Source organism: Cyclopterus lumpus, chromosome 25 (genome assembly GCF_009769545.1).
Source record: "Cyclopterus lumpus isolate fCycLum1 chromosome 25, fCycLum1.pri, whole genome shotgun sequence".
Classification (NCBI taxonomy): domain Eukaryota; kingdom Metazoa; phylum Chordata; class Actinopteri; order Perciformes; family Cyclopteridae; genus Cyclopterus; species Cyclopterus lumpus.
The window spans coordinates 145,427-157,975 of record NC_046990.1 but is presented as its reverse complement, the minus strand read 5'-3'; the positions used below and the strand labels follow the sequence as shown (position 1 = coordinate 157,975).

The 12,549-nt window shown below is 44.7% G+C and overlaps 2 protein-coding genes across 6 annotated transcripts in view; one reads left to right on the top strand and one right to left on the bottom strand.

Annotated features, from left to right (window-relative positions):
* brip1 (BRCA1 interacting protein C-terminal helicase 1) overlaps nucleotides 1-5,020 on the bottom strand; it is a 96,327-nt gene extending 91,307 nt beyond the window's left edge. For 3 of the 5 annotated variants that reach the window (XM_034529129.1, XM_034529132.1, XM_034529133.1), the window contains exons 1-3: nucleotides 2,534-2,647; nucleotides 518-620; nucleotides 245-356 (exon numbers count right to left, since the gene is read on the bottom strand). In XM_034529129.1, the coding sequence (XP_034385020.1) occupies nucleotides 245-356; nucleotides 518-610 (205 nt within the window). In that variant the 5' untranslated portion in view covers nucleotides 611-620; nucleotides 2,534-2,647. Of the gene's footprint in view, nucleotides 1-244; nucleotides 357-517; nucleotides 624-2,533; nucleotides 2,648-4,695 lie in introns of those variants that run through there. The other 2 variants (XM_034529131.1, XM_034529130.1) reach the window with 2 other exon arrangements.
* LOC117728292 (protein phosphatase 1D-like) lies at nucleotides 3,775-11,210 on the top strand. Its single transcript, XM_034529135.1, has 6 exons — nucleotides 3,775-4,427; nucleotides 5,363-5,591; nucleotides 7,185-7,309; nucleotides 7,723-7,904; nucleotides 8,154-8,378; nucleotides 9,202-11,210. The coding sequence occupies exons 1-6, from the start codon at nucleotides 3,902-3,904 to the stop codon at nucleotides 9,556-9,558; spliced, it is 1,644 nt and encodes a 547-aa protein (XP_034385026.1). The 5' UTR covers nucleotides 3,775-3,901; the 3' UTR covers nucleotides 9,559-11,210.
* Nucleotides 11,211-12,549: the final 1,339 nt, after the last annotated feature.

Here is a 12,549-nt window from a genome sequence, read left to right as displayed (position 1 = left end):
TGTCTCATCTAGCCTCACATCACTAAATAAATATTAAGTTCATATGTAGTAATTTATGAAAATCTAAATGGAAAAGAACCATGCCAACATGAAACCACCAAGTGACACTTGGTGAGATCTCGTTACGAGACAGACTTCTGCTCCAATTAATCCGTACAACGCAGGTTCAACATTTAGTTTGAGGATAGGCCTACTTGCCGATACAATAGTTTGGTTTCTTGGATCTCGGTCAGAGCGGACATACCAAACTGAGCCTGCTGCCAGCCCAGAGTGGAGCAGAGCAGAGCCAAGCTCTTTCCACTTCCCGTGGGACTCTCCAGCAAACAGTGCTGCCCAGAGTTCAGTCCTCGTATGATCTGCAGACAAGGTACAGACACAATCATGTAATTGATAACATGATTTATGTGTGCCATAACTGTGTAAACTACTTCCTTACGCCATAATATGTCATTATTACTCATGTGAGGAGCTACTTCCTTAATAGGCCAACGTCCTCTCAAGTGGTGGTGTTACTCACGGAGTTCATCATAGCCAGCTGGGACGGGTACGCCTTGCAGGGGAAGTGGATCTTCACCCCGCCAATGGTGTACTCTACTGGGGATGTAGCCATGCTGCTGTCCCTGCTCCACGGAGACGTGTCAAACAAGGAGAAACCTCACGTCACATACTGTATGCTATGGACCGTGAGAGTGAAGCCCTCGTCCGTTAGTGTTGTCCTGTGTGTGATGTCACCAGAGTCAGGAGTCACGTGTTCGCTGCTGTTAACTGTATTACTACGTTATGTGTTGTCCTGTGTGTGACGTCACTAGTCAGGAGTCACGTGTTCGCTGCTGTTAACTGCATTACTACGTTATGTGTTGTCCTGTGTGTGACGTCACTAGTCAGGAGTCACGTGTTCGCTGCTGTTAACTGTATTACTACGTTATGTGTTGTCCTGTGTGTGACGTCACTAGTCAGGAGTCACGTGTTCGCTGCTGTTAACTGTATTACTACGTTATGTGTTGTCCTGTGTGTGACGTCACTAGTCAGGAGTCACGTGTTCGCTGCTGTTAACTACATTACTACGTTATGTGTTGTCCTGTGTGTGACGTCACTAGTCAGGAGTCACGTGTTCGCTGCTGTTAACTACATTACTACGTTATGTGTTGTCCTGTGTGTGACGTCACTAGTCAGGAGTCACGTGTTCGCTGCTGTTAACTGTATTACTACGTTATGTGTTGTCCTGTGTGTGACGTCACTAGTCAGGAGTCACGTGTTCGCTGCTGTTAACTGTATTACTACGTTATGTGTTGTCCTGTGTGTGACGTCACTAGTCAGGAGTCACGTGTTCGCTGCTGTTAACTGTATTACTACGTTATGTGTTGTCCTGTGTGTGACGTCACTAGTCAGGAGTCACGTGTTCGCTGCTGTTAACTGTATTACTACGTTATGTGTTGTCCTGTGTGTGACGTCACTAGTCAGGAGTCACGTGTTCGCTGCTGTTAACTGTATTACTACGTTATGTGTTGTCCTGTGTGTGACGTCACTAGTCAGGAGTCACGTGTTCGCTGCTGTTAACTGTATTACTACGTTATGTGTTGTCCTGTGTGTGACGTCACTAGTCAGGAGTCACGTGTTCGCTGCTGTTAACTGTATTACTACGTTATGTGTTGTCCTGTGTGTGACGTCACTAGTCAGGAGTCACGTGTTCGCTGCTGTTAACTACATTACTACGTTATGTGTTGTCCTGTGTGTGACGTCACTAGTCAGGAGTCACGTGTTCGCTGCTGTTAACTGTATTACTACGTTATGTGTTGTCCTGTGTGTGATGTCACTAGTCAGGAGTCACGTGTTCGCTGCTGTTAACTGTATTACTACGTTATGTGTTGTCCTGTGTGTGACGTCACCAGTCAGGAGTCACGTGTTCGCTGCTGTTAACTGTATTACTACGTTATGTGTTGTCCTGTGTGTGACGTCACTAGTCAGGAGTCACGTGTTCGCTGCTGTTAACTGTATTACTACGTTATGTGTTGTCCTGTGTGTGACGTCACTAGTCAGGAGTCACGTGTTCGCTGCTGTTAACTGTATTACTACGTTATGTGTTGTCCTGTGTGTGACGTCACTAGTCAGGAGTCACGTGTTCGCTGCTGTTAACTGTATTACTACGTTATGTGTTGTCCTGTGTGTGACGTCACTAGTCAGGAGTCACGTGTTCGCTGCTGTTAACTGTATTACTACGTTATGTGTTGTCCTGTGTGTGACGTCACTAGTCAGGAGTCACGTGTTCGCTGCTGTTAACTGTATTACTACTTATGTGTTGTCCTGTGTGTGACGTCACTAGTCAGGAGTCACGTGTTCGCTGCTGTTAACTGTATTACTCGTTAGTGTTGTCCTGTGTGTGACGTCACTAGTCAGGAGTCACGTGTTCGCTGCTGTTAACTGTATTACTACGTTATGTGTTGTCCTGTGTGTGACGTCACTAGTCAGGAGTCACGTGTTCGCTGCTGTTAACTGTATTACTCGTTAGTGTTGTCCTGTGTGTGACGTCACCTACCTGCGTCAGGAGTCACGTGTTCGCTGCTCTTAACTGTATTACTGGGTGTTGCGCTAATGCTGCGCTTCCCCGTGACTCGGACTCACTGCTGTTATAAATACGCCATGACCCGGTGAGTACGCTGACAGCCGGCGGTGAGAAACAAGGTGATAAAAAGGTGAGAAACCAGGTGAGAAACAAGGTGGCGACCACGAGCTGCGTTCATTCCGCTCTCGTTCTTCCCGCCCTGAGTACCTTCTTCTTCTTCTTCGTTGGGGTTAAACGGCAGCCGGCATCCGTTGTGTTGCATTGCTGCCACCTTCTGGAGCTCGGCCATTACTGCGCCATCTTCATACTAGATCATTATTTAACCAGTAAAGCAGCCCTATTATTCCTTGTCCTTTACTTCCATACTTACTCATATTGATGTTGGTCACTGCCCTCCTTGACACACTGGTGAACAGGGCTTCAAGGACCATGTCAGGTTGGCTCTGGTAGGACCAGACCTCAGACTATATACTTTACGGGTTGAATCCATTCAATCCACTGCAGACATCATATAACTGGACTGTAACTGTTATCTGTGTGGTAATAGTATTCATTCACTCTGTCTACCTTTGTGTTACTCACTCTGGCCTCATGTAGCTCCAGATCCACGTCCAGAAGGTACAGAAGGCCACAATACTGCAGGGCAGAACACTTGATCTACTACTGTCTCTTACAATTGTAAGTGCATAGCTGCTACTGGCTCTGATACTTAAATCTATGGTCAATTCGGTACAATTAATCTGCTACCATTTTTATTATTGAGGCATTTAATTATTCAACCACCTCTCCATTCACATCATTGTAGCTCTTCAATAATGCACTGTGAGCATTAAAGTCTCTACTGCAAATCACCGTTCCATTAAAATGTACAGCTCGTTCCCCAGCAACTCCAATGACAGCTTATTGCAGGCCTTTCTTTAATTATCTATTTTGCATTTCTTGTTTTACAAAATCTAATGCTGGTTTCAGCCAAGTTTCTTGAAGACTTGACCGTTGACACATCTTGTGACTCCTGACCATTTGCTACACAACTCCTTCCATTGAAGAATAGTATTCAGTCCTTTGCCCGAGGCCCCACGGTGGCTCCTTCATATCCAAGTCGTTCTCACCTGGCCTGTTACACCTTGAGCTGTTTCTCAACCTCGAGAGGACAACAGTTGCGTCGGCGTGGCCACGTCGACGTGCTGGAAGAAGACAGACCGTGACGTCAACGCGTTTGAGCATGCCGACTACGCTCGGACATAAACAAAGGCAGGACCCTGTGCTGCAACACACTCAGCTCTCCGGGTGTTTATATGCTAACTGTGCCCAATAATTAAAGAGCGACTTCTTTCTGGAGCTATGGAAAACGCATTATTGATGCGAGTGAGTGTTTTTACCGACCAAGGAGGCAGGAAATACATGGAAGACGTGACCGAAGTCATCGTCGAGCCCGAGCCGGGAGAAGATGAGCCGACATCGGGAGAGCCAGAAGAGACCAGCGGGGGAGACTCGACGTCCGGTTCTCTGGCTGCGGACGCGCACCCGGAGCGGACTGCTGCACCCGCTGGACCGCCGCAGGGTTCGGGTGCATCGCGTGAGCCCGTGCAAACGGAAGACCAGTGTATATTAGTGGAAACGACTTTACCGGGAGGTCGGAGCCCACCGGGAGCCCAGCCGAGCCCAGCGACTCCGTCCCGCCGCTCCGTAGCGTTCTTTGCGGTGTTCGACGGGCACGGGGGTCGCGAGGCTGCGCAGTTTGCGCGAGACTATTTGTGGGAGTTCATGAAGAAGCAGCGGGGGTTCTGGTCGGACTGTGACATGGAGGTCTGCTCGGCTATACGGAAAGGATTCATAGCCTGCCATCACGCCATGTGGAAGAAGCTACGTGAGTGTAACGTTGCAACCACCAGCTCCAATGTCCTGACATCACGAGCTGTCATTATGGGCTGCCCCTCGGCCGGAGCAGCGAGCCCCCGGCTGTAAGTTAGTGTGGCCTCGCGTGACGTCCTACAAGTTGTTCACTGCTCGCGCCCTGCTGGCTCCTAACCGAAAGCCGAGTTTACCAGAAGATCCCCGGGGCTAACGTCGCTCTCCCTCTGGCTGTGCGGTTATGACATGTAATGTTGTGTTATGTGCATTTCAAGAAGGCCCACCTCAGTTACAGCTATTTCCGCTCACGTTAACCCTTCGCTCGGCGCGTGTAGCCACTTAAATGTGCATGGAGCGATAGTGTTAGCAGCCGGAGGCAGCAGAGCTAACGGGGTTAGCATTAGCATTGGTTCCACACAAAGCCCGACACACCGGACACCAGGAACCAATCCAGAAGTCGGACAATATGTTATTGTTTAGCTCGGACTCGTTGTACGTTTGGATATTGTTTTTTATTTTAATTACACCCGCACATCTTGTTATTATCCATTAGAAAACCTAAACCTAAATTATGACGTAGCCGGCGTGTGCTACGTCATTCTGAGCACGGCTGTCCGTCCTGGATATGCCTGGGCATGTCAGATTGATTGACAGCTGGTCACTTAAGGGTGTCAACGCACGCGCTCTGTAAAGCTCACGTGCTGATTTAGATTAGGTTAAAGACTTGCTCCAGACAGGCCGCGTGCAGCAAACTAACCAAAGGTCACAGGGTTGTCATCCGTGGAGATTATCAATACATACATGTAAAGTCGTTTGTAGGAGCATTTGTTCTGCCCATCATTCTGCTGTGTGTTTCTGTTTACTGGAGGACAATATGCTACACACTGTTTATAAGCAGTGACGAGTAAATATCAATATTTACAGTACATGTTCTCTCTTTCATCCTCTCAGCTGAGTGGCCAAAGACACTCACAGGCCTTCCCAGCACATCAGGCACCACAGCCAGCGTGGTGTTCATCCGTGGAAACCGCATGTATGTGGCCCACGTCGGGGACTCTGCAGTGGTTCTAGGGGTCCAGGATGACCCTTCAGACCCGTTCATCAGAGCCGTGGAAGTCACACAAGACCACAAACCTGAACTACCCAGAGAGAGGGAGCGTATCGAAGGTCTGGGAGGGAGGTAAGGCTTAACCAACAAGTCACCCTGACTTTCCGCAGTACTAACATTAGAAAGGGTGTTTTTGCAGCCAGGCCACCACAGCATTCTTCAGAGCACATAACCAAAACAAAACCCTTCAGTTGGAAGGCCCTGTTAGGATGTAGCTGCCTCTTTTGTGCAATAGCATATCAAAGTGTTATCTGCTTGACGAACAATGTCCTTTATGCCGTCTCTGGCATGTCTACTGATAAGATGTTGTCGTAGTCATAGGCGCCTGGATGGCTTGACAACAACCATGCTTTAATGCTGACATGGCATGGTAAGCTTTAAAGGGAATTCATAGTTGTGCTTTAGCTGCACACATGTAATGCAGCTTTACTGCACAACATATAACAAGATTTAGACAACAAGACAGGATGTAGTCATGTTATTGGGAATGTCAGCATTTAAAAAGCTTTAAAATCATATATTACGACAACACATTAGGCCTGGGCAGTTGGGCCATGTAATCTAACATCATATTTGGTATACATGGATATTAATTCATCCTACTTCACCTCTACATGTTAAGGCAAATCCCCGACAATATAAGTGACCATGATTGATTTGTCATTGCAGATTTGCACGTAGGGAAATTGGTGAAGACAGAAAAGCATAATGTGCAGCCCCAACATGTCTGTTAGCACTCCCTCATTGATAAGACAGGCCCTTCCTTTTTATTGAAATGATTACAGGATAGATCATCTATCCACATAGTGAAGATTAACTGTACATTTTGGAGGAGAAAAAAAGCATTAACGGTTATCGGCCCGCCAGATGTTTATATTACTGCTGGATACAAATTATAGCTTGTTACTTTTCTTTCACTTATATTAGTAAACCAGATTGTGGAAATGGACACATTTATTTGTTCATCAGATACTATGCTGCAATATTTAGTATATTTATACTTTCAGCACTGCTAGTTTTATTTAATACATTTCTACTTGCCCCTCCAGTTTCCTGTTAAGATGTATTAGAGTGGTTTTTCCAGTCTTTTGGTGTGTGTATAGTCAATTGTCATTATTCACAGCATCCAAAATGTCTCGGGTAAATTGCACCAACCAGGATTAACTTTCAAGCAGCAGGATTAACTCAATTCAGTTTCAGCCCAGTTTGAACTAAACTGCTATAATTCTAAACCTCTCCAATCAATTAGGGGAAGTGGAAAACAAACACAATTTGAAAAAAAAACTGACATTGTGACCTTCATGAAATTAGGATTTACTGCAGGGATCAGACTGCACTGTATTACTATATCACTGTATTACTGTATCACTGTATTACTGTATCACTGTATCACTATTACTGTATCACTGTATCACTGTATTACTGTATTACTGTATCACTGTATCACTATTACTGTATCACTGTATTACTGTATTACTGTATCACTGTATCACTGTATCACTATTACTGTATCACTGTATTACTGTATTACTGTATCACTGTATTACTGTATTACTGCCTTAGCTTTAGCTCATTCTACCCAGCTGGCAACATAGTGTTGTTCCCTCGCATAATGTCTAAAACTGCCTTTGTTAAATGTATGGATACTTTCTATCTATCTAACAGTGTTATCAAAAAATCTGGAGTGAACCGGGTTGTCTGGAAGAGACCACGCCTGAGTCACAACGGCCCAGTCCGGCGGAGCACTGTCATTGACCAGATCCCATTCTTGGCTGTAGCCCGAGCTCTAGGTAGGAAAAGTAACTATCACGTTCATCTCAGCAAATATCCTGTCATCAGTTCTCATCAAGGATGTAAGATATTTCAGAGAGTTTTGACAAGTGTACAATATTCCAGAGTTGTGGACCCCAGTGATCAATAACCATTGGGTTTCAATCTAGTTTAAAGGACTCATCCATTCAGGGGGAAAGGGATTGATTGAGTCAGAGAAAAAATAGCCACTTTATTACTGACCTTTTGATTTAATGGCATTCATAAAACAAATCTGGTGAAAGCTCTCCTTCATCCACTTTGTAGCACAGTTTTATTTAAGTGTTTTTTTGGAAAGATGTCTGGCTTTTCCACAGAAGGTTTAGTCTCGTAAAAGAGAGGAAAGGCAACCCACCAGCAGTCATCATTTCTACATTTCTCCTTCCTTAAACAGGTGATCTGTGGAGCTATGACTTCTACAGTGGGGAGTTTGTGGTTTCTCCAGAGCCAGACACTAGTGTGGTGACCCTTGACCCCAGAAAACACCGCTACATCATCCTGGGCAGTGATGGTCTGTGGAACATGGTGCCACCTCAAGAGGCTATCTCCATGTGTCAGAACAATGATGAGGCGATGGTGAGTGGAGAGGTCCAGTAGCAAAGTGCTGGTTACTCTGTGTTATTCATTTTGGATCATTAAAGATGCATGCCTTCCTTACCTAGCAACCTGGTTTGTGATCTGTTGTAGATTAAAGGGCTCGACAAGTAAACATGATCAAAAAGCTCTATAATGATATTTGAATGATAATATAACAGAGTAATAGTTGATGTAATGTCAACCTCATATCAGACCGTGTCAGTTTAATAACAGCCTTCCATGCTGCAGGCACCATGCGGGGTATCGAGTGCCCGGCAGCTGGTCAGCCATGCTCTGCTGCGGTGGCGCCAGCGCATGTTGCGTGCTGACAACACCAGTGCCATCGTTATCGCCTTGCAGGAGCCAGGGTCCTCCCAGGACGTGCTGCACCATGAGGAGGTGCTGCTGGACTTAGCCAAGGTGTCCCAGTGTCCTCCCACCTCCATATCTCGCGCTGACACTCCTCTCCTTCAGGTGAGGGCAGGACGACAACTAATTTAATTTGCACCCAAGAATTCCCAAAATGATGATATCAAGACATAAAGCATTTCATTGAGAGAAGGTTCCGGTTTCATCTTCAATAATACGTTGAGGAAGTGTTAAATGCCCACATACTGCATCCAGCTTTGTGGGGTTGCGTGGCCCTTCAGAGCAGGATTGTTTGGATCATTGCCCCGGATGTGTTGCAGAGAAGAGAAGAAGCATTTGTTTTGTAACGTCAGTCAGTGAGCGCCTGTAATGTGTGGTTCATGCTTCCATACTGAAACTGGTACTGGCTGTAGCATGGAGCTCCTCAGTCATATATGAATATTGACCAATATTCATTCTGTTTATTACTATTTCTAGGTTTCTGGAAGATTCATGTTATTTTTTACAGTGCTATCTGGAAGTAAATAGTGTTTTTGAAATCAGATTCCCAATAACAGTCGACATGTAGTCCCAGTCAAAAAAGGGTGGGGGGGGAAACAGTAGTAATAGACCTTTATTCATAATGGTGATACTGCCTTTGAAATTTAGATTCTATACTAGTTGAGGATTATACTTTAATTCCTTCCTTTATTGCATCTCTATTTACTCCAGAGTGGTCATATAAATAGGTTTTCCTGATGCATCTTGGGTATGTGTTATTTTAGGTGGGCTTTCTTCCCGAACAGTTGTTTTGAAACAACTGTAACATGACGGACGCACACACACATATGTATTGTGAATATTGACGAAGAAGAATCATCTCCATTTCTTTCTATTTTAGTGCTGCAGTTTGTCCTCACTGTTCTTCATCTCACTCTTTCTCCTGCAGCGGTCTCTCGAGGAGGACTCTCCCTCGGCCATGTGTGACCTCCTCCCTGCCTTGGAGCGACGGGACGGCCTATCGGGGAGCAACAGCCTGTACCACATGGATCTGTCTGACCTGTTCACTCTGTGTCCAAACGGTGGCGCTGAGTTGCCCAGCCAGTCCCGTCCCGCTGGCAGGATCCCCAGCAGCAAAAGAACTATTGACGGGCCCCCATCAGGCCAGACGGCCAAGAAGGCCCGCTGCAGGACTGCTGACAGGCTGCCGCTGGTCCAACACAACACAGAGAAGAAACAGAAGGAGTCCAATAACGCCTCGCCCATTCTCCAGCAGCATAACAAGACCACAGTGTGTGTGTGCTGAAACCAACACACACACACACACACACACACACACACACATCAACCTGCAGCCTTCCACAGCCCACCTTGTCTCCAGTTTCTGTCCCTGATGTTTGCAAAGTGTCCCACACATTCTCACAGTGCAAACCAGCTTTGCTGTGAAGGTTATGGAAAAACTTGTCTTGGACGATACACACATGAGAACTTAAGGAGAGCTCATTTTCACACACAAAAAAATGATTTTGTTTGTTTTAAAATTTCTTCCTGAAATGCTGATTTAAAGGTGTCTCAATGGTTTCTTTTACTGGTAATTGTTGTAGGAAATAAGTATGACTAATGATGCCGGTGCAATTATTATGCATTTTACAGTTGAGTATAAAGTAATTCGTACTGTTCATGTAAAACAAATATATATTTTTGTACATTCTTTTATTGTTCCATGTTAAAACTTAAGTATTAAGATGAGCTCCACAACAGCTTCCCCCTCCTTTTCACACTCTCCATACACCATTGTGTGCACACCCTGGGTTTAAACCTGCGTATGTAATTTTATCCTCCTCGTTTTATTTAATCACTGGAGATTTGTCTTGAATATGAACTGAAGGTGCTGCTACAGTCACAAACCTGTAAGCTACTACATTGTGTATACTGATGTATAAATCTGTGATAAGTGTTGGTCTGAGAGTATGCATATGACACATCCCTGTGAGGGTCTTTAGGTTTTAATTGCACAATGCATCTTACGGGGCAGATCCACTCTCTTAATCATATTACAATGTTTGAATTTGTATTGAAGCACTACAGTTGAGTTTTTGGTTGTTGGTGTCATCACTTCCTCCACCGGGTCACACAGCAGGTAGTGATGTGTCTTTGTTTTGACTTCCTTTGGCCCTGAGTGATCGACACTAAACCTGATGTTTACGATCAGGTTCAGTTGTAAACATGTCGGGTTGTTTGACCACCTCCAGCATGTTGGTCCTACATCCAAGTCCATCCTGTGTTGTGCCTCTTCCACTCTCCTGATAGTCGTATGGTTACTGATGTAAGCACACAGCTCTTTTGTGAGAAAATACACAAGGCATGGACTTTCCAAGAGATAGCTTTCTTTTTGTTGCACTTTTACGGTGAACTAAATGATCTTTGAGAAGAGTGTTGTTTTTTGTGTTGTGAAAATGATGCAGCTAGGAACGGTTGATACGATTGGAGTCTGAAATGAAAACACAGCAATATTTGGATATTTGAACTGTAATAAATAGACAGGAATATCTGAGGAGAGTTGGCTGAACCCCTTTGCCTGGAAAATAATGTAAGGTATATGAATGATGTCTCAATCTTTGTAAGACCTTGTTACGTGATCATGTATTGTCAATTAGCTAAGTGCAATTAACAGGAATTAGCAGCATTGTGGATTGCTTCAAAAATATTAAAGGAGCGACAATGTTTATATTCGACACATCCTCTCTGCCATTACAGTCTGTTACTTTGCTCGGGATCCCTGTATGACTTTTATATGTTTCTCTTTGTTTTATTTTTATTTCACATAAATGTTGGTGTACTCATGTCCATGATTCAGAAGGCTGTGCTAACGGCCTAAAAGTGCATGTGTACAGTGTAAATGTGAAAAATACTTCTCTGGAAATTAACCTATTTAAATAAAAAGCTTTCTGAAGTAAATGATGACTGTGGCATTTCTTCTGCTGTGCTCGTGATCAGACATCACACAATGTTCTCATGCTGATGACGTTGAATTGAATTTCAGCACTTTTGTTTGAATACGACACTTCTAACATTGCGTTTTGACACTGCCAATTTTCGTTATTTATTTAAACTTTTTCAAATGCATGTACTGTGTTATTTAGTCTGTTGGACGTGTTTACATTATCCTTTTTGGTACAGTTTCTTCTCCATGTCCCACTACGATGTACTGTTGTCTGTACTGGTGCTGTATGTATTTTACTCTATACTGGATACAGTGTTGGTCACTGGAATCACATCTTAAACAAATCCTTCTGTTTCTGTCATCATCAATGACAACTACATCCTTCCACCACCTGCAACCACCATGTGTTTACATAATGGGTGCTTTAAAGTCTCAACACCATGCGCCCAGTGCTTCCTTTGTTTAGCCCATCTATTTATGTATCCCTTAACTTCCTGTGTCCATCTCAGTCAGTCAGTCTCTGTCAGTCAGTCTCTGTGGGTCTGTTTCTGTTAGTCAGTCTTTGTCTGTCAGTCAGTCTCTGTGAGACAATCTCAGTCAGCCACTGTTGTCAGTCATTTACTTTATCTGACAGTCACTGTTCGTCAGTCACTGTCTTGGTTAGTCAGTCTCTTTCTCAGTCAGACAGTCAGTCTTTGTCAGTTAGTCAGTCAGTGAGTTTGCCACTGTTTCAGTCAATCAGTCACTGTTCGTCAGCACTGTCTCTGTCTCAGTCAGACACTGTCAATCAGTGTCTCTTACTCAGTCAGCCAGTCAGTTAGACTGTCTCCGTCAGTCAGTCTCTGTTCGTCAGTCACTGGCTCAGTCATTGTCTTTTACTTAGTCAGCCAGTGAATGTTTCAGTCAGTCAGTCTCTGTCAGTCAGTCAGCCACTGTCTCTGTCAGACACTGTCAATCAGTGTCTCTTATTCAGTCAGCCAGTCAGTTAGACTGTCTCCGTCAGTCAGTTTCTGTGAGTCAGTCTCTGTCAGCCACTGTCTCAGTCAGTCAGTCAGTCAGTCAGTCTCTTTCTCAGTCAGATAGTCAGTCTCTGTCAGACAGTCAGTTTGTCACCGTCTCAGTCACTCAGTCAGTGTCTTTTTCTCAGTCAGCCACTGTCTCTGTTGCAGTCAGTCTCTGTCATTTACTTTCTCTGACTCAGTCTCGGCCAGTCACTGTTCGTCAGTCACTGTCTTGGTTAGTCAGTCTCTGTCAGAGAGTCAGTCTCTGTCAGTTAGTCAGTCAGTGTCAATCAATGTCTCAGTCTGTCAGTTTCGGTCAGCTAGTGTCAGTCAGTCTCTCTTTTTCATTCAG

Coding starts and splice junctions, on each gene's coding strand:
- LOC117728292 (XM_034529135.1), top strand. CDS start 3,902: ATGGAAAACGCATTATTGATGCGAGTGAGTGTTTTTACCGACCAAGGA. Junction 4,428..5,362: donor CGCCATGTGGAAGAAGCTAC/GTGAGTGTAACG, acceptor TCATCCTCTCAG/CTGAGTGGCCAAAGACACTC. Junction 7,905..8,153: donor AGAACAATGATGAGGCGATG/GTGAGTGGAGAG, acceptor TCCATGCTGCAG/GCACCATGCGGGGTATCGAG.